The following is a 23004-nucleotide window of genomic DNA, read 5'->3' as shown; positions in this document are numbered from 1 at the left end:
CCATTATGTCCGCCATGAACTTGATCTTTCACCTCTAGTGAAAATCCTCTTATAACTATAATTCTAAAGTTAATGATGAGAGATTTCATTTGCTTTCCAAGCACAGATAAAACCTTTTTGAAATACACTCTCACTGCCATGACCTTGGTCTATGACTTAAGAGTTCACCACATGTAATAATTTACTTTGCCCCATGGGGCTCATTGAGATTTCCTTTTAAAAGGTTTTGGATATGCAGTTGGAGCTGAAACACTTACACAGTAAGTATCAAAGTATACATCCCCACATACATTGCAAACATTTTGCAACAGTATCCACACACAAAATTTAGATCACTACAAAACATAACAATAAAAAGGCCTAACTAACTAAGCAAAGTCATCCACACACGAGAAATTCAACATTTTGGGAATCCTGTTGCAATAATCCACAATAAATGCTAGAACAGAGAGTTTCAAAACTCCATGGAAATAATACATGCAAATTGGCAAGCTAATTCAGGAAATACACTGTTGCTCCCAACTTACCAGTTCAAACACAATGCAGCTCAAGTACAGTAATATTCTGGTTAACTTATGCAAAACATAATTACCAGAGGTGCTGCACGAGACTAACTAGTTACTGTATGGCTGCTGACTTCTTTGCTGATAAGTAATGCACTAGCTACTTTGTCTGTTCATGTAGTTCTTACCAGACATGTCTTTAGTGTTAAAAATAAATAGATAAAGTCAGAACTACTGTACCCACCCCAACATAAGGCAAGTTTTTTTGTTCCTCTGAATTTTGGGGAAAATTCCTTTATAAACATAATTTACCTTAAATTCAAGCACTGTCTTGCAGCCCTAGCCAAAAAGCACATAGTTACTGCCTCACAGTGTTGAGTTCACATCAGTGAAGGGTAACACACCAGCAGGTGCAGCCGTGGCTCCAACCAGTTCCCACTTTGCCTCTGGCTCCCAATGTCTCGCAGAGCAGCCAGGCAGCTGGTGCTAACTCCCTGGGGATGTGTACGAGGGCTTAGGGCAGGGCAGGATTCCCCAGGGCAGCATTTGGAGGCAGACAGCACAGACCTTGAGAGGTCAGGCTGAGGGTGGCGAGGGGACCCGAAACGCCAGAGTAGAAAACAGTCTGGAAATGCAGCTTGTATTGATGATGAGGTACTGAATGGGTTGGCAAAGTTATATCTAACGGCAAAAATTATTCTTCCCCATGACACAGATGAATAATCAGGGGCTGTTGTGCTTTCAGGGCACCTATAGTCGAGTGAACACACTCCTTCGCCAGTCTCCTGTCCCTCAAAATTTCCTAAACATTACCATCTTCTCATAGGGGCTTCCCATGTGAATACAAGAGTTGAAGTCTCTGCTACTCCACGTGCTGTTGTTTCCCCTCCTTCCTTGTTAATGTAGAAGCGGCAGCAAAGCACTGGATTTCAGACAGAAAAGGGCATATGCACAAGGGGACACACAAAAATCTTAGGTGAGCAGGTGTGGAGACTGCACTTCTGAAAAAGGGTTCCCAGGAAACACGTGGCTTTACTTCAACAGTTTATCAGCAGCTTTGCAGTTTTCGGACTCCATCATGGGGCCAATATTTTCCAGAAACTGAAGCCTAAATAATGCTTTGAAATCAGAGAAAATTTGCTGCTCTACTGCTCTCCACATTTTTCTGCCAAATGCTCTAACTAACAAATCACCAAAAAATCAGTTTAACAGAAAAGTACAAACTGGAAGCACTTCTAAAATACCCTGTCTTCTCCTAAAAAAACATTTTAAATAGATTTGTTCTTATTTAGTTGTATATGAAGTAATCTAGGAATTTGTTCTGTCTCTTCACACAGATGAGGTTTCCCTCATAGAATCTAAGACACTTGCTCATAACACACATTGAATAATTTGACAGACAATTTAGAAGACAAAAGTTCATGGCATTCTTTCATAATAATAGTGGTAAAAAAGGATAATAAAATAAAATTCATTTCCTTGAAAAGTAAATGAAATTTAAAGATAATAGTAATTTTAACTGAAAATCCTGCTTCATGTTTTCCAGCTTAGATTTCCACAAATCAGGACCTAATACTGCACACCCAAAAAGAGAGCTAAAGAAATTATGGAAATATTCAATCTGCAAGCCTGATGGTTTTCTTTCCTATATATTCTTATTATCCACCAAGCAAAAATATTCACAACAGCTAAAAAAGTGCTTGGATAGAAAAAAAAAAATTCCCAAGTGAAATACCCTGAAGCTTTGATATTAACACAAAAAGGACCAAAATTAAGAACAGAGAAACAATGTACGATTATGTCTTTACAAGCCGGTGTTCAGAACCTGAAGTGCTCTCCATGACTAAATCCACTAAAAATATTTCTAAAGGGCTATTTGCCTTCTCAATAGATTCGAAAATTTAATTTTGATTTATCTGCAGTGAGCTGCAAATAGTCATATGTAAAAGGTATTTTCAGATTTCAAAATGTTACCAATACTCTACACATTATCACTCCAAATGTTCTTTTCATTCAGAAAGAAATACTGAATTAATTCCATTTCTTCACATTCAGCAAGAAATACTGAGTTAATTCCATTTCTGACAATCAATACTGCTGCATACTAGCTTTTAGGTACATGCTTTTATTCCCAGTCACAATGCTGAGGCCACCAAGAGCCATGCTAAACCATTGGCAATGGTATCCCTTCATCCAAGAGGATCCAGGTCTGAAGATTCAGGTGAATACATGAACAGATGTCAAAGGAACCATCTTTATTGTTCATGGTAAAACAATAAAGCACGTGGTTTATTAACCACCTACACCCAACAGACAAGGCTGAATAGTTTCTGTTCTGCACTATCAACGATTTAACGCCAATTGCATTAACATTAAATTAGTGTTTGCTTTGTAAGCCAACAGGAGAGGGACAGCAGAACACAGTGTGCCGCTGGGTTCCAATGCCAGCAAACAACTGCACTGCTCTGCTGAAAAAAAAGGTTTTCATTAGAAAACCACCCTCACACAGGGAATGCTGGTACCGTGCAGGAGCTCAAGGGAATTATGGCTGCATAAAACACTCCACTGGAAAAAAAAAAAATCACCTGTAACTTCTTGGATAATATTGCCAGTCTTCACTGCTCTCTGAAAGACAAACTTTATTTTCAAATGCTGAGGTAGGGAGACTGTGTAACACTTCCCTCGCTAGCAAAATATCTGCTCTCTCTCGAACAGCCATAAAATTAAATAGCAAAGAACACAGAGCCTGGATTATAGGGTACTGGACCTCACTCTCTGCAAATACTTTAATATAAGTATTATTGATTTGTTCAAACTGTAAAAAATGCTTGCTTTGCATAGGCAGTGCATTTCATACAGCACTCCCTGCTAAATAAAGGAAGCTCTTGCACAATATAATTTCACACTGAATTAACCTGCAGACCAAGACAAATACAAAACCACCTTGCTTGAAAAGGCCACTTTTGTCAAGCGTGAGAGCAAGACTCTTCTTCTGTCCTGGCTTCTTTATGTCACAAACAGCTTTCAGGGTCAGTGAACGTGCCATAGCAGACAAAAAACTGATATTCCCAGCCAAGTACTGCAGAATAGCAACAGCAAAGCCTCTGAAAACACTCTTCTGACAAAGTCAGATCTAGGACAGTTGGACAAACACAGCTGCAGAAACACAAGCCTATGATGATTCCCAGTAGTTTCCAGCCCCAGTCCAAGTAGTTTAGTGCAATTTAAACAGGCAATTTTGTAACTCTCTAGATTACAGCAGAACTGCTACAAGCACTCCAGAGTGAAAATGCTGAACATGCACAAGGCTGCAAGTTCTGTGTCATACATCTTAACTGCACAACTTCATGTACTCTGAGAGATCTAACATATTTTCTTGCACCTCCTTAATCTCCCCCTCTCCAGGAGCGCAGGAGAGGAGCTTTTTCCACTGGACACCTTATGAGCCATATTAAAGACCCTGAGTTAGAGGTAATGGCAACCAGGGACAAAATCAAATCTTATCATAAGCCTAACTCAACCACTGACACCTTAGGTTAGTAAATGAGCTGCTTTTTAACGGTGTTGGGAGAATCTGAAACCTCTCACAAACTAAGTGAAGAGTCTGGAGGTGAAGTGCTTGACTAGGGATTTCAGAAGCCTCATTGTTTGCCTGAATTTGCTGCCACTGAATTAAGATCAGAGCTGAATGCCTTTGAAAATCCCCTCCACTCTGATCAGTTTTACTAGTGGATCTGTATTAGAACTACTAGTGATAAATGCAAAGAGAACAGCAAGAGAAGGAAAAAAACCCAGAAGATTCACAATTGCTTTGGGTTACAGAAGACTTGAGAAGACGATGAGAACTGTAGAGATATCTGATGGAGCTGCATGACTGGAACACGTTATAGTGATGAAATCCACATTGTAAGTAATAATTTGGGCTACTCCTATGCATTGATGGATATAAAATACACTCACCACTGAGGGAAGGAAAGTATCAATAAACAGTTCAATAAAAACCATCTGCTCAAAGCACAGTAACAATAAAAGAAAAGTAAACTCTTAGGATACATAAAAAATTAGATTGCAATACTAGAATAGAGTGGGTGAATTTAATAGCACAACAGCTCCTACGTACATACCAGGCTTATGCTGACACAGTTAATTCTTTATATTTGTACATGTGAAGTACAGACGTCTTGCCTAAATTTGTCCTCCAACACCCACACATTTCCCAGAGACTTCAGTGTAGTATCTAATGGTAGAATTAGTTATATTTTAGTTTAGAATTCTTTAATCTGTGTGGGTAGAAAAAATTTATTACTTAGGAAAGAAAAAAAATTCATGATAGTTTTTTTTTCCTTTTACATTATCACGTTTAAAATACAGTAGAACTTAATACTTACCCTTTCATAAACAAAACCTACATATATGAATATTTTAGAGTGTAATCTGGAAATCAAGTTTTAGACAACACTACTGACATATTTAGAGAAGAAAAACTGTATTATAGAAGACAACTAAACATCATGACACACATAGTTTATTTGAAGATCTTGGACTATTTTGTTTCATAATGTTCATGTGTTACCTTCCAAGAGTAAACACTCATGGTACACTGGAGCATCAGTGTATGAATCACAAACCATTAGAGCTTGTACTTCTTTTTATTCATTTTATTTTGTTTTCTAAAAGGTTAATGTACATGTATACACAGTTCAAAGAACTTCGGATATTTTTAGAGAAATCAATATCTTTCCTGTGACTTTACAGTAGTGTTAGGATTCACTTTTTTTATCTTTACTTAAGGAAACACATCACTCACAAAGAGAAGAATTTTCCAGTCTTCATTTCTCAGTAAATACTCATATGTTATTTTAAAATATCAGTTAAAACTATTGTATATCATTTGTTGGGAAAATGTTGCTGCTCTCACTTGATTCTTTTCCAGAAAGACTATAGCTGTGGACGTTGTAAATTTATAATCAGTTTTATCTTCTACATCTGCTTCAAAAAACAAATCTAAAAATCAATAATAGAACTCTTTCTTTATATCTTATTTCATAAACGTCTTTCTAGCTTTTTTCATTGTAGTTTATGTTATATTTCAAAATCTTGCATCGCATATGCAACAAAAAGGAATAGCAGAGCCACATAAAAGTTGCAAAAAAATAGAACAGCACATTGCTTAAGAGGTTTTGTACAAGCCATAGCTTAACTGAACAACGAAAAAAACCCTCAATGGTTTTGTTGTGTATGAGATAGCAAAATAGCCAAAGTATTCAACAAAATGAACTGTCTACCACGATTTATCTGTACAATTCCATCACAGCTCTTGCCTGTTATGTTACACTTTTCAAAAGTATGTCATTAAGCTGCCATAAAAGTCATCACAAATTGCTTTTTCTCCCAAACTGATAATAGACTTATAGATCTAATTTTCAATCTCTTTTCTTCATTACTTTGATTCTTAAGTAGGGTATGACATTTCCTGTCTGAATACTTTGTAGTAATATCTGGCATCTCTACAACACTTCTGTCTGAGTACATCTGAGCTTTTAATAGCACCTTGAAATGATGACATATTTATTTCTCTGTCTTGCAGACTCTTAAATACACTTTTTTTTATAATTTCACTGAAAAACTACAAGCCTTGTTGAAAGAAAATGACACAACAAAGCCTTCTGTGCTGTCAGATGCTATGTCATTAAAATCCTGACCCTTCACAGTTCAACAAGAGCAAAGAGCAAATGTAAGGCCTCTGTTTTCCATTCCAATTTTTTTAACTTTGTGGACTGTCCTTTTCACAAATCAAGAGACTGACTGACAGAAACAACTAAGTAATTGAGAAAATACCCACAAATTAAAAATTAGATTTTGATTCTCATGGCGACCTCTCCTCATTTTTTGCCAGTCAACATATGCACGTTCATTTGGGCTTTGTACGCATCAAACTGAAATCAGTACTTGAAACTGGTTGTGCTAATGACCTCAGTGTATTTGTGAAAAAAGCTAGGAACAGGCTGGTTTAGAAAATTGCTTGCAGGGTTAATTAAAGTAACATATAGGAAGCGATCACAAGAGGAATGATGGAAAATCAGGGTGAAGAAGGAGAAACAGCAAAGAAAGAAGAGTTGAAAGACAGCTGAGAGAACAAACCACACATCAGACCAGGGAGAGGACTTCAAGAAACCTATGAATGGGTCACAGAGTCAAATTTTAGTCCTATCAGACAAGTTGTATTTCTGCTCAACACATCAAGAACAGCTACTTCCATCAAAATAACAGGCAGAATAGCCATAAATCATCTTCCTCTCCTCCAAAATCCAAGATTTCCAGAGCGCCCAAGAGATTTCCTCCCCAATGCTTGCATCTCTCATTTGCCCATGCTTCTCTGGATAGAATGATACTAGCTCCTGGATAGTCTGAATTAGATCTTTTAATTTCTTCCTTATAAAGCTACAGAGATCTTTTTTCCCCTATAATCCCTATGAATTGTGAAGAAAGCTCTTTCCAATTCCCTAAAACAACTCACCAAACCACTCCTATATCAGAGCTAAGTGAAGATGATAATTTTCACCCTCAGACACCAAAAGACTTGGAAGACTTTTGGCTTCTAAATGTAATGGCTTCTCCCCACCATAATGCCACAGACACAGAAAGCAAAGGTGATAACTGGCTTGATTGTCTTCCCTTATTAATGACAAGGGAGTTTTGATAACGAGTTCCTCTGGAATGGCCCAATCAACAAAACTATCCCCCACTTGCTCATCTACCAGGCATGCTGCAAAATAATACAAAAGGATAACGTGGTAGAGTTTTAAAGGCACACCTAACAGCTACTAAAACTAGTAATTTCAAAGTGGTATAGATCACAGGCTAGGTGATGAAATGGTGTATAGGAAGAAATATTTTTCATTTGGACAATTTTACATTTGCACTCTCGAGTAACTGTTCAGCCGATGCATCCTTACACACAGATCAAGAGAACTTAAAGTTTAGGTACACTTTTTTGATATACCATGTGTTTTAACCATCAGGGGAAAAAAAACCCAGAAAATTGCAAGGCTGTTATTAAACACTGACAATTAAATTATATGGATTTTTTGCTTACCTGGGTTTGTACTTACAATCCCAGAACATTAACTTTTTCAATGATGAACACAGTTTAATCTTAGAATTGTAGAATTCCTAGTATCAGATTGGGTAACCACATCTTCCTTAGCCAACAGAAGCAGGACATTTATTTTGTGTCCTTGGGCATGTATCAGTAAAAAAACAGATTCTTGTAAAGGATAATAAAAATGTCTCCCTTTTATTATCTCACACCCAAATTCTCAAATTAATATGCAGCAAGATCCACCACACAAGTAGCTTCTAATGACATAGATTCTCTTTCTAAGCACTTGACCAAATACTTAATCACCCTGTCCCAGACAAATAAAACACAGGTCTTACATAAGGTTTTTCAGCATTGATCTTCAAACAGTTCACAAAGTTGCCATGGTCCATCGCAGCTGACCCCAGAGACATGATACCTCACTCTGTTTTACCCAAAAGGTTAACGACAGAGCCAGAACTAGAGTTCGTTCTTCCTCAGCCCCAGATGTACCACATCCACCATGGCACAGTGCCTGACATGTCTTTGAGAATAACCCAAGTCCAAACTGACATTCAACAGTCACTCCTACCTAGACAAAGAAACCCCCAAACACTCTATACTGTCATAACACAGTCAACTGCCACAGCTCTTACGTGCTGTGTTTCGAGGTGAGCAAAGAGGTCTCCAGAGCACTTACGGAGGGTGTGCCTGTACTCTGTAGCAGCAGGACACTTCTCAGATTAATTAGTTCATGGGGAGCTTCCTCACTGCATTACTTCTGAGCAAGCTCATTTATCTTCATATTACATTATGCAGTGTGGATACACCCTCAGACAAATCAATTTCTCTAGCTAAGGGATACACGAGGCAAAAGAAGTTTAAGAAACATTATTATGAACAAATGCTCTCACAGTACGATCACTTATATTACCAATTGACTCCCAGGTTTAAATTCTTTGTATATCAGAATGGATTCAAATTAAAATGAGAAAAAATGCATTGTTCTACTCATGTCAGAAAGACAAATACATCCATAACAGCTTAGGTGAAGTTTGGTAAGGAGACATGCAAGACTGTTTTCTCCCCTAGCATAAGGGATGTGATTTTGCTGTTCTTCAGAAGAAAAATTGTCTGAATGACAGAGAAGCATAAAAATTTCAAAAATACATTTCCATTGGAAACTGGTTCAAATTTGGCAGTAAGTTTGCCACACACTTTGTGTACGCTGAGTGTTTGTATTTTATGTACCTTCTTAGAGCCTGACTGAGAACTCTCAATTCCCAAGACCCCATTCTTGATTCGCTCTGTCTCTCTGCTGTCAGCAGCTGTCTGTAAAAGTCACTACAAGGTATGCATTTTTACATTCCTCCAACATCAGAGTGGCACAGAAGAATCTGAGGTTCAAGCTTACCTTGTCAGTGATTTATACAATTACTTACACAAGCCTCACATAATAGAAAGCATCTATTTTGCCGCTGGTATAAAACACACACACCCTCACCACCCCAGAAGAACGTTACCATAAAAAAGTACATTCTAATGGTCAAGAAACCAGAGCACCTCTCTCCCTCCCACACAGAAATGTTGCATTATGTTGCTTTCAACTAACCAATCATACTGTAGTTTTTTTCCATAGGAGCTTTTCCAGGTTTTAAGGATAGTACAGACAGTGCTAACACGGAATGAGCACTCACTCCATACTTCTCTTAATCCTCACTGTTCACTACATGGCATCTTTGTACAATTTACAGTATCTACATCTAGAATCATAACTAAAAACATTCTCATTTTTCTGTTGATCACTATTATGTACCTGAATTATTTCCTTATAGGAACTACTCCACAGCACCTCCATCAGACAGTTTTATGATCCTTGTTTCAAGGTAGCAAACTAAGAGACAGTGATATGCCTCAGGATTGCCCATAATTAGAGATGGTTGACTTGAAATACTTTGGGTCTCTCTTCAGAGGATAGAGCAATTAAACAGCACTTTGTCAGTACAAAGTACAACTTCAATCTATTTCATGTGTTTTCAAAGCTGACATTAATCGGTCCCAAGAGTCTGAACTCAGAAAATGAGAAGTTCACAACTAATGGCCATATTTAAAACACATGGTTGAAGTGACTCACTCAACCTCACACAGGAGTTCTATAGCTGAATTAAGATTTTTCTTTAATCCTTCAGAATGGCATCCCAACAGCCATGGCTTTAAAACCCAGTCTCAGTGTTAATTCTCTCCCTTCCTCACCTACTAGGTCTCATCCACCTTCACTAGTTATGAGGAAGCAGATCTAAAGGAAACAACCCCATTAATTAGCACAGCTGGATTAATTTCTCAAATGCCATTTACCTGGCCTTCCTGAAAATAGCCAGTGCTTTGTGGATAAAGAAAGAGTCTGAAATTACATCAGCATATACCATTTTAAGGCAGAAATTTAACAAGACCAAACTGAGGTTACACCAACAACTTCAATTCCAACATTTCCTACCTATTGAGAATTTTGCATTGCATCACTGTCTGAGAACTCCACATTCCCTGAATTTTCACTTCATGCAGTCTCAAATAAAATATAAGATTTAAATCAATGTTTGTATCTCCATCTCGCTACAGTTGCGGCTTCGAGCGTGAATTCCTACTACAGGGTCTCTTAATACCATCCAAACAATCTCTGCAAGGGCAGATCTTCAACAAAAACCTAATGGTCTATGAGATAACCAGTACACAGTACAGGAACATTATACGGTTAGGAATTACAGTGCAGGAACAAGCAGACATCTCCTAACGTTAATTTCTATCAGAAACCTTTCTATCATCTCAGAAAACTGAGCTGCTTTCAGTTTGACCAATGCCAGTAGATAACATCACTATTTCCCGTTTGACACCAACACAATAACCAGCTTTAATTCTAGGATTTTTTACCAACCACAACAGCATCACATTGCAGTCTGTGCTTTGCCACGTGAGCTCATCGGAAATAAATAATTGTTCAAACTTCTTTTCAAAAAAAGCATTCAAAGACAAAATGAAAACTCACCTCATTTCCACCAACAGCTTTGGTTAAAATTACAGCAGAAGACACAGGAGGTGGCATGCAGCCTACTGTCTGCAAGCTGAAAACAACAAAAAGAATGTTACAGTCCTTACACAGCACAAACACTAAGCAACATAAAACCTTAAAATACCAAATAGCTGAGTAGAAAGTCTTATCACCAGCACAAGGCAACCAGTTTGTAGTCAGCTCAGTCCTGCACTAGCTGGTAGGACTTCTACAGAGGATTTTCTCTTACCAACCAGCAGTGAAGAGTCATGTCACCATTTAAAAAAGCACAAATGCTTAATATCTCTGTGACTCCATTTCCCCAATTAAGTACTGTATCTACCATTCACAGAGATCTCTATACATCTATCACAGACAACTGCATTCTTGTTCTGATGTAGTAAAGTTGGTAATGTGTTAGCTATTTGGAAAAAAAAAAATTAGAAATAAGGATGTAAACTCCTATTTTCTTGAAAAGTTGTTCAGTGATAAAAACATTTACTGCAAAGTAGAAGAACCAGGTAACCAGGCTTGCTATTTCAGGTTCTCTCTACACTTTTTTTTATCAATCCCTTTAAAAAAAAAAAAAAATCACAATTAAGCTCTCTATACCTGAACATTAAAAGGCCATCAAATGTTTAATTTTATGCACTTGAAAAAATCACCTGACTGCCATCAAAACATCACCACATTTCTCCTGCAGTTTAGAAATCTAAGATTTACTACTATTATTGTCACTTTTTTGCATTGTTTGTGCAGCAAAGTTATTGATGTAGATAGCAAATGGTTTTACAAAGTAAGAAAAAGAGTGGTGAGCTTTCCTTTGTTTTCAAAGACAGTCCACAAAAACTGGTTATTACAAAAATTAGCTCTATCAAGTGTATTTAGAGACAAGAACATCCCACAATAGATTGCAATTAATTTGGGGGGAAAAGTAAAATAGGGCTTCTGAAGAAAAACTGTTGACTTAAAAGGAACAGTAAAGCATGGAATAAGACACTTTGCAAAAGCCCCAAGAGCATGGAACCTACGTATGGTTTCAAGTATTGGAGTTTGAAATGGTATTCCAGTTCAGAACAATGAATTACTGGTGGTGAACTACTCTGCACTTGTAGCCATGTCACTCCATTCCCGAGAAACAGAGTGTCGAAAAGCTGTAGCAAACAGAAGTATTAATCCAGGCAACAGGGAGTATATTACAGTGCAATTGATACTCTGCAAATATACAAAAAGCTTAAAGAGAAGAAACAAGTAAGTGACACTGACGGTATTCAGTTTGTCAGCTACAGACACTGTGGAAAAGGAAAGAGGTAACCAGTGTAAACATTATATAAATCCAATCACAAAGTGCCAAGCATCACCTTGGAAGTATATAATACCTTCAGTTTACAGTGAAATAAGCTATGGCAGCAGAGAGTTGTCAGCACTTAGCAGAATAAGCTCATGTTGAAAAGAAAAGAAATACAGGCAAAAGAAATGGTGTGGAAGAATTTGGAAACATGTATGAAAATATACAGCAGACAAACACATGGCAACTGCCATCCATCCCCTACACTGGTTGTGATAGTTATCTCTCTTCTGTGAGGCAGCCAGCTCCTTGAACTTCTCACCTGCACTAGTAAGGGGTGGATTAAGCTCAAAGTTATCCAGAGAGGTACAAAATGTGTGCAAGGGCATTCATCTCAGCTGGCAGGGATTTTCCACACTACAAGGGAAAGATTTAATAATGCAATCTCTGTTAACCCTCTCAAATTTAAAATAACACTTTTGGAATTAAAAATAAAAATCAGTATCAAGCAATGGTTTAAATACTCTTCATATAAAAATATTAATCAAAAAAAACCTGGTACACACTAAATGGAAATACTTTAAAACATGCACCTGTGAATTTTTTCTTGATTTGCATCAACTGCACACAATACTACCAATATATAAAGAGATTCCTCCAATGGCCAACTACAGATTAGTACAGATAAAAACCAACCAACTGCAATATTCCACTGGTTCAGGCCATGCTATAAGTACTAACATCAGGGGTCCAAACGCTGTTCTGCTGATAACACTACAGACAACTGAGCAGTAGGGTCTGAAGTCACACATTGTAGATGTGGAAGCTTCAAATCCATATCTTATACCCAGTCTTTGCATCTCGTGCCTAACTACTTGTACTGCAAATGCTATATGCTAAAAGTGGTAGAAGAGGTGCAAACATTAATAACTGCTTCATGCTCCTTTTCAAAGGGATGCTGTCAATGCAAAATCTAGTCAGCTAACCAAAAAATTAACTTGGGATGATGCTTGGGATCATCCTCAGTTTCTCCTCGAATTTATGTATTTCCAATAATTATAAAGCAACAAACCTCCTAATATCATCCCAGATGGGGGAGGGGGTAAAAAAAATCCCTGAGCTGTAGAAACACAGATGAAAAAGTGGTACCATCTGAATCTGCCTCTCAAATAACACAGCAAAACAGATCATCACAGAGCATGGGAGAATCCAGCATACATTCTGAAGCAAGATGGGAAAAGTACTGTGGGCTGTGCCCTGCAGGTATAACCTTGTACAGAGAGTAGTGGAGAACTCCAGTCCCCAAGGGAGCCACCCTGCCAAAGGGTGCTCCATGCCCTTGGGAGCATATGCCTATTTTTCCAGGCCTTTGTGACAGCTATCAACCAACTTCCACTACAAGCTGTGCTAAACATGTGATAACTTTGCCAAAACCTGTCTTGTTCCATTCCTGTTTTCATCAGTGTTTCCAAGGGAATAAAAATTACAAATGTGGGGCATTAGGATGAACTTTTGGTTACACAGAGTGGCCATAGCACAAGCAGTTCCTCAAATCTGCTCCTCACACTTATACAGGGACCTGCTTTAAAATGTTTTTCTAGAGTTAGGACAGAGCTCAGTATCTTCTGCACCTGCATCACACTGAAGGTGCAGCTCCCATCAGGCTCCCTTTGCAGTGCCTGCTGCTCTAAGCGTGTCCTGAACAACAATATTTATCAAGAAAGTAGTCTTAAAACATTAAAAAAACCCCAACCAAGCTACCTTCACTAAACTCCTCAGCGTGACCATTCTTTGAATGAAGCCACAATACAACAGAGTTAATGCACTAAAAGATAAAACACAGCCAAATCAGAAATAGTACTCAAGGAACAAGTGCTTGAAAGGTAGCTTGAAACATGCAGAGGTATACCAGCTCACTGGTAAGACACAGACACACCTTCATGAAAAATGAGGATGGTTTTGGCTCCACATTTAGGGAGATAAACACAAAATTTGGGGGGTTTTTGTTTTGGTTTTTTTTTTCTTTTTTACAAAATTACATACAATGTCTAGTTCTACACACAGTTTCACAGGTGTGTATGTATATATATATACAGCTGTATTTGTGCACGTAACAGATCACGTCCCTTAAATACTAAGAACACAAGTGGCATAAGAGTCATCAGACAGGAGGGATAAGAATTGCTTCAAGGAACCAAAAACCCCACAAAAACCTCTTTCACCTTGCACTTTAGCAACTGAAACTCCCCTGGATTTTTAGCAACTGAGGAAAATCATGTCTCTGTTCTAGCTGAGAAAAAATTTCACAACTGTTTTACTTTAAAGAATACCCTTTACTGCAAATAGCTAAATGCAAAGGAATATTGTACAGCAATCTTGTTATATCCTTGATTTACTAAGACTGTTAAGCAAAACAGTGTCAACTTTTAAATGATGTCATCTCAATTTCACCTTCTCACTATCACTGGGACCACTTCACACTTGGTGGAACACCTGGAGAAGCCACTTAAAACAAAACAAAATGCTCTTTCAGGTTTAGGCCTTGTAAAAACAAACATGAGCAGCTTTTTCATTAAACTTTTAAGACAAGGAACTCCCCAAGCAATGTTTCACCAAGCAGTAAGAAACAATGGGTAGTTTTCTAAAATAATTGATTTTTACTTTCCAGTATAGCTGCATGGTGCTAAGTATTGACCTTCCATTCTAAAAAAAAAAAAAAAAGCCACCTTTTTATTTTTTTGATTTTACATAAAATCTATCACAAGTACACCATCAATGCAGCTGTGGAAGCACACATTGGCAGAGTATACCTAGCATTTAAAATTCACTCTTTTCATAGTAACTAACTTAGTTTCTGCTCATCTCAAGGTTCTTCTCCTACAAAAACTTTACTTTTCCTCCCCCCCCATATTTAGCTAGGAGCAGATACTAGAGACATGCAAGAAATGCTCAATACAGACTATTTAAAAACAGAAGAACAGTATGTGGCATACACAATACCTGTTCACTGACTTCTGTTTTTCCTTCACCATTCCTTTTCTTCCCTCCACATCACTCTTAAGACCCATCACTTCAGCTGTGCTTCATGACAGAGAAAGCCAACCTGTTGCAAGCTCTCCCTACATATGAGACTAACTGATCAGACTTTCTAAAAACAAGACCAAGTTCCTGAAAGGATAATCTTGTGCACATACTTTGTTTTAGACAGCAAAGTGCTGAAGCATAAAATGAACCAGCAAAACCTGTTTAAAATACAACAAAACATCCATTGCAGGATAAGCAGCCCTTTAAGACGACAGCTACAAACATATTTCACTCCATTATGCTTAAACATACCCTTTTAAAAGCCATTCATTTATGGGTGTGATTGATAATAGCTGAAGAAAGACCCATATTGCTGTTGGGAAGAACACAAGTGTAAAAATCTGGACAAAAAGGTGTAGTTTCACATGCATCAAAGCACTTGTCAGCTCCTGCAAAAGAAAAAGAAGAGAGGAAGTTGCAGTCATAACAGCTGAAGTAAGATCACGTTTGTGCTTTTAAAACTAGGATCACCTTTATAATACAAAGAGAGTGCATGTCAAAAAGGCACCTTTAGGGATCATCTGATCTTCCTCTTTAATAATGAAGTACATCCAGACAACATAAAAGCTCTATCTGCTCCTGGGCATTTTTCCAAAAGAATTGTCCACCACTTCAATAATAGTGTAGCTCTCACAACAGCAGCTTTTCAGCAGGCAGCCTTAGCACTTTGTCACTGCTTCAAAACCTGTGTTAACTACACTGGCAGCTGTTTACTTAACTGACTGCTGATATCAAGAGGCATGAAAACTTGTAGTGCACACATGATTTCAGGTTCTTCTAGTCTAAACAGGGCCACAAACTGTGATTCTCATTTATACTGTAAAAAAAAAATAATTAAAAAAAAAAGAGATGTTTATGTTACCAAGCATTCACTTGTGGTGGGTTTTTTTAAGAAAGAATAACAAACATAAAAAGAAAAGTATTTGGTTGCAAACTCATTATTTATTGTATCAACAGGTAGGAAATTTACTGGAAAAAAAAAAATCAGGCTGACGACAAACAGCAAAGAAAGAACACCAAGACCATAACACACTAACAACAGCTAAGCCATAAATTTCAGAGAAATAAAGTGCAAAACACCACTGGAGACTCAGAAAACAACAAAGAAAAATTTAATTTTAAATAGTGTAAGAGTACAGAGGTTTTTGAGTACGAGGAAAGAGCCTTGCACATTCCAGCTCATTTCAACTCTCACAGACTGAGAATAAAATTTCCTTTTCCTCTCTCTCTCAAAGTAATTCGCACTCTTTTCAAGCAAACAACGCAAAAGAACTGATGGCACTTTTATTCAAAACCTAATTTGCTAGGATTCTCCAGCTATCTGACACTCCAGATGCATTAGATATATATAATGTATGTTTTAAAAAGTGTAGTTTCATACACAGTAAGGCAGCAACCAATCTTCAAATGCCACCCTGTCTCAGCTTCAAAACAGTTGAACTTTCATGAAACACAATAAAATACTGCATTTTTGACCATCCAAATACCCACAGATGTTAACTATACATCTGGAAGTACAAACAATTCAGCACTGTGTCCTTGTTACTTTACTTTTCATAATAAAATTAAGTCCCAAATTCGGATTGGGGGGAAAAAAAAAAAAAAGAAAAAGAAAATATACATCCATACATATCCTATTCTTGAGGTTATACAAAACATGGAACTGAAACATACATCTTGACCAAATTTTACTTAGAAAGTATTGTTACATTCAGTGTTTGGTTAACTGAACAAAACAGCATTTTTTTTTAAGCAGGTAGTAACACTGCACAAAAAAATAGGCCTTCTTCACACACAGCCTGTCACAGCACCTGTGGTGTTTTGAACAGCTTCACTGTAGTACTGTTTCATTTTATCTCAATAAGAAAGCAAAAATGAAACATCTACAGGTATAAACACATTCTGTACGGGAACAAAAGACACCTGGAAATACCTATATAAAAGTGGTCATTTTAGAAGTAAACAACACAGTTGGAAGAAAACAAAGTAAGTGACTTCTTCCAGCAAAGTTGACAAGTCGCCTCCAGTCCTGGATTTTGTAGTGGATTGGGGGTACCCATGAAGGTACCCCCAGTCCAGGTACCATCACAAATACAGAAGTGCTCTTTTAATTTCCTATTTCTACTATTGGAAGATGCCTTAAAAACAGATGGTTTTAAGAAGATTCTGTGATACTTCCAAAAGTAAAATCCAAACCAAAAACTTGGGAAAGCCTCACTGGAACTTCCAGGGAGCAAGGAAGGTGATACAACACTACCAACCCACTGCATGAAGGAATGCTGTATTAGTGGAACAGGTCCTTGCAGATCCAAATTAACAGTCTATAAAATGTCTCTAGTGATTACCTTTGAGGATATAGTTATTCAAAATAGTTATTATTTTAATAGTATACCTTAGACTGTATGATCACAGAACAAATGCTGAGGCAAACAGCCTTCTTCCTCTTAAGCAATCCACAAGGGCTCTCAAAAAAGCAGAAGTCTCAAAGACGTTACTTGAAGCTGTTAGTTATGACTCCGTTTCTTCACACCAGATAGAACAGGTTACCTGGTCTTCCCCTGTATTTCAGACCCTCTGGGGAGTTTATCCTATCCCCTGACTGCTCAGTGTGGGTCCATACTGCCCTCCAGCCATGCTTAGGATGGTCATAGCTAGACTGCTCTGAGCAAATACCCACACAGAGCAAACAGTGTTTTCAGTGGCTTGCCAAATTCCTCATTGAAATGGATAACTCAAGTATGTGACTTAATTTCTGGGGCCCTATGGGAGGTATCTGCTTTAAAAGAGCAAGCTATCCAGTCCCTGAAAACTCAAATAGCCTTATATTAAGGTGGAATCAAATGTTCTTGTCATTCCTAAACACAGACTATTTCCTCGAGTGTAAGAGGACCTCAGTCACCTCTAGTTCTGAAAACATAACAAGGCCATGCACAGACAGGCTCTACTTGAATGTTGGAAATTATTTTGTAAAATGCTTTCTGAACACATTAGCAAACTTTTTGAGCACACACTTTCACAGCAGATAACACCAGAAGTGTAACCTTAAAAGAGCATCAGTTATTTCTCATTTTGTCAGATTTATCAGAAGGTCTCTGTTCACACTTCTACAACTCTTTATCCTTTTGTAAAGCATATCAAACACTTGTTTCCATCTAACTAATACATTATCCAGAGTTGAACAGCCAGCACAAGATCAAGAATAAATAAAGACAAAGGCAGAAACTATTTAATTTGCAATCCAGTAAAAAAGTGTATTAACTGACTAATAATACCAACTTTAAGTTGTGCCTTAAACAATTAAAACATGCCCCAAAAGTATTTTAATAAGATCATGACTTGGTCTGCTAACACATTTAAGGATTGGTTTTAACATACACTTCAGGAAGTAACAGCACAAGGTACTGTGAAATGAGTGAAATGGTTCTCTTCCTCTCTATCTTCTACCCCCACAGCAGAAATTGAGGAAAGGCTTAGCTTTTTCCTGAAACATAAAGCTGGATATACAGCACCAGCCCTAACTGCTGCTCTCAAAAGAATCTGAGATCTGGACCTGGTCACAAACATCCACTCCTGTAAAAGCTTCATTTACATCAATATATTGCTTTTAGTACCACAGATGAAAAGAAGTTATGCAAGTTCAAAGTAGGACACGACATATTGCCCAGGAAACTGTCAGTCATGTCCCCTTAACTGGAAAAAGTTAGAGGTACACTAGTATTAAGAATCTAATCAAGACTTTGATAATGCTATTGATTTCTCTCACAGCTGCTTTACAAATACAAAGTTTCAAGGACACAAACTAGTGAAAGGGAAAGAAATGTTACTTTTTTTTCCCCCATGCACAGATTCCTAAATCTGAAAGTAGAAAACTCCACTCATTAATTCTAGTCAGGTTTGTATTTCAGGTCCTCTTCTCTGGGGAAGAAAGTGCCTCTCCACAGTCTATTTCCTTTAGGATTAATTACCATCCCAGGCAAATAGATAACATGGTTCTTCCTGCATCCCCATAGGACCACAAGGCTCTGAATAACTGCTGCAGAATTGACTAAAGTTACTCATTTCACTAACACTGTGTCCCAGCACAGCTAGAGGTCCTAGTGCCAGAACTGCCAGCAGAGTGCGGAGGAGAGGGCAGCCATCAATTCAAACACCACTATAACCACAGTACAGGTTTAGAAACATCTTTGTTGAGTGCTCACTGCTCACCCAAATCCCATTTCACCAGGAGATAACTGGACAACATTGTGATGATCCTTTCAGGCACTAGTATCATGCAACATATGAGTAACATCACCTGTTAGCACAGCCAACAGCATAAAAGGAATCAAAACACTAGACTAGCAGAGACATGCAGTGTTTCACTTCAGCTCTGGCTGCTCCTTCTCTTCTTGGCACATAGCCATCATTTCCTTTCTCCATGCCTCCTTTATACAGCACTAAGAGGTCCTCCCCTTCGTCTCTTCTGACTCACAGGTTGTTCCTCTTTGAAAAAGCACGTGACACAAAATTTTAAATAAATCTCAGTGCCTGTGATATGTAGCAGAGCATAGGTACTTCAAATCCTCCTGTCCACAACTAAATCCTATAGGAAAAGATTGCCAAGACTTTGTTCCTGTGTATTGGTGTTGCACCTGCAGAGGAACCCTTTTGTGCTGGTCCTGGCTGCTGTCCTGTCCCTACAAAATGTGGAAACTTAAAGCCACCAGGTCTTTGCTTCTATCAATCCAGTAGTGACCAGCTTAAACAGTTTTACCTGGACAACACACCAGCAGGTGAGCTGAGGTACAGTGAGCTCACACTTTCCCTTCGTGTCCTAGAGAGGCAAGGAGAGTTCACATAGTCCCTCTCTACCTGCTGCCCTACCAAATTCTCCCCTAGGACTCAAAAGCTTTCTGGCCTGTTTCTCAGCTTAGAAGTAGGGAAGCCAAAGTGCAGAAGGGTTGGCAGAAAGCAGGTGCTAGTGTACTTCTGGACCTCACCCTAATTTGGGTTTGGGACACATCCAAGGTGTAGATCCAGTCTCAAAAGTTTGCTCATCACTTCCATTTAGGTAAAGCCCTGCCAAATCAAACAACCCCCTCCTCTATGGATACGTGAAATTTATTCACGCTTTCCTTCTCACCATCTTCATTACTTTGTGAAGAACTTTCTGAAATCAAGGAGAGTTATTCCGTAAATTTCTAAAATTTATCTTCTCTTATTAGCCATCCCCCTAGCACCACCACCAACAGCACAGTCATTCAATATTCCAATTACATTCAAACCTGATCAAAAGGAACATAAAACTTTTTAAAGCATAACAAGAATGAAGCAATGAGAAATTACAGTACCTCAGTTTTTAAGGAGAGTCCACTGTTAAAGAATATAGCTGAAACGGCAATGTAAGTTATGGTAATTTCTGGTTTCAAGGGTCCTAAAAAATATAGACATAGAGAACAAAGTGAATTATAGTCAAAGATAATGATATGCTTATACTGTATCAAAGTAAATGAGAATACTTAGAAAAATATATGGAGAAAATATAACCATTAAAGTCTCTAATAAAAAGAATGGGGTTTCTATTAAGTTAAAGAAAGCATGCTGTTCATTTTTAAATAAAAGCAAACCAGTGAGGGGAGAGTGAGTGATGATTCATAAAAATTTGGCTACTGTGATTAGAGGTCATAGAGATCTAACACATAAATTCTGGAAATTTGAAAATGGAGTTTTTCACAGCTCTGTCATCAGAGTATCTGCGTCTGCAAACACAAACCATACACTCGAATAAAAATATTAGCTGCTACCTGCACAAGGCCATTGATATCATTCACATATCTACCTCTCACTTCTTGCCCTACAACACACACACCTGTCTGGCTGCCTGCACAGAGGAAACCAAACCATATGTTGCAATGATTTCCTCGGGGCAATACAGTTCTGCACTATTCCCTAACAACAGGGCTGTGGCAAAATGGATCACGTCAGCCCTACAATAAAACATTTCAGACACTGCTGCAGTGAGATCAGCAAGGGCAGATGCCTGCACCTCCAAGGGTTCCACTATATTAAAGGCTTACATTTGTATATATTTATATAATTTTTTCAGGGACATTAAAATAAAATATTTTTTACAATCCTATAAAAATGATGAATTCTCTTAATACGCTTTGCCTTCGGAGCCCATCGAAATGTATATACTTGGTTTTTCATGAGCATTCAACCAGATGCTATATTAGAAAGGAAATATTTGCAGTCTACTTAGAACTAAAGTAATATCCTAACTCTACAAGTGACCAGAAGGTGTCATGAGCAAAACTGCAGGAGCAAACAAGCAACCCTTTACTCGACACTCCAGAAGAGAAGAACCTTTCTGCTTTCTCGGATGAATGATACATTGATGGTCACACTGGAGTCAGGTCAATGATCCTTAAACTAGGGGAATTTGATTGTACAAATCAAATTTGCATCCCAAGTCATTTAAACCTAAAGCCTACTCTCAGTGAGAACTCTGCTGATGAGACATTGAAGTCATATGTGTCAAATACAAAAAAAACAAAAAATTACCCAAACAACATATATGAAGTGTAAGGAAAAAATCACAACAGGAAATGCAGGAGTTAAAGTTGCAACCAAGCACGTGGCTAATTGCAAAATTATGGCATGTCACCTGAATAGATGTAGGGGGAAAAAAACAGAAAGATTGCATAAGTATATCTAGCTATACAGAAAACTGTATTTTATATACACAATTCCATGTTTTTTCTAATCTTATTGAAGATTAGAGCATATATGAACATGCACATACACACTAGGCAGACAGGCAGTAGGTTAGTCTGGCTAAATTAGGGGTTCTTCCAGGACTCAGGTTTTTTTTTTAGGGTTTTTCACTGGGCTACCTGAACTCCTTTCATAGGAGAAACCTCTATCACTTGAGCAGTCACACACTCATGGAGCACAGGGAACTCTGGTCACAACAGATCCCCTTCATCTCTGGTCATTTCCTGGTCAGAAAAGTTCTTTTAACAAAGGAACTAAATGGGCTCATTTATCAAATAAGAAAGCACACAAAAAGGGCTTGGCTTATGTCCTGAAGGTGACAACAACACAAATCTTTGTTATTTATGGCACAGTGTTCCGCTGGCAGGAATGCTGGGCCATCCATACCATTCAGTAAGGTCCTGCAAATTACAGTGCATGGTTATGTCAGCTGGAAGAAGACAAACTAAGGTTTCTTCATACATGGATATTTCCCATCCCCCACCTCTTCCTGGTTTTAAAAAGAAATATTTTTTTTTCCTCAGAACACTGGGATCACACAGCTCCAGAAGAGGTATAACCACTTTGGGGAACATGTGCTCACTAATTTCAATCAACGCTCACAAGATTTTTAAAGCAAGCTGTCCCAGGAACAATACCATGTCAAAGCCTGACACGTCTTTGCAGTAGGATAATTAAATGAAGTGCTCCATCATAGTGCTTCCATGCAGGAAGTTAGCTGAGGAAAAATTATTTCCTATTCTAGTTAAAAAGGACCTCCCACACTGCTGTTAACAATCAGCATGACAGTCAAACCAGAAACGGATAAAACACTTCTTATCAATTTAAAGTTGTCTTTAAGGTCTGCTGAAAACAAAGCATGGATCCTGCAAGATCCCCACGTGGGTCCTATTCATCTATGCAAAACAGCACACACATGTTAGAAGGAATCCCTGCACAGCAGGAATTTGCCTACCCTGAACTCCATGAAGTACCGGAGCCTTAGTTGACACAGCAAGTGTTCAGAGCCATATTTTTTTAAGTCAACTTTCTTTTTTTCCCAGAAGGTAAGAGAGGGAAAAAAGGCTGGCTCCTCAGTAAGAAGCTGTCTATCCTCAAACTTCTGCTCTGTTAAGGAAAAAAAAAAATATCTATGCATATAAAAGCCCAGCTAGATTCTTCCTCCCCTCACATAACATAGAATTACCTAAGGAATTCTGTTCAAGTGTTCTACATTCCTTTTCTTAAATCTTCAGAGAACAATTAGGGG

General features: G+C 38.0%; 1 protein-coding gene across 1 annotated transcript in view; it reads right to left on the bottom strand.

Annotated features, from left to right (window-relative positions):
- The window catches only part of SLC10A7 (solute carrier family 10 member 7), a 152493-nt gene that overhangs the window by 126118 nt on the left and 3371 nt on the right, over window positions 1–23004 (bottom strand). The window contains exons 2-4 of the mRNA XM_029959591.1: window positions 20330–20412; window positions 15252–15388; window positions 10625–10700 (exon numbers count right to left, since the gene is read on the bottom strand). Coding sequence (XP_029815451.1) covers window positions 10625–10700; window positions 15252–15388; window positions 20330–20412 — 296 coding nt within the window. The remainder of the gene's footprint in view (window positions 1–10624; window positions 10701–15251; window positions 15389–20329; window positions 20413–23004) is intronic.

This window comes from Manacus vitellinus, unplaced genomic scaffold, assembly GCF_001715985.3.
Source record: "Manacus vitellinus isolate BGI_N305 unplaced genomic scaffold, ASM171598v3 scaffold_0_pilon, whole genome shotgun sequence".
Lineage (NCBI taxonomy): Eukaryota > Metazoa > Chordata > Aves > Passeriformes > Pipridae > Manacus > Manacus vitellinus.
Note: the sequence above shows the minus strand (reverse complement) of the source record. Positions and strands in the feature narration are given on the sequence as shown.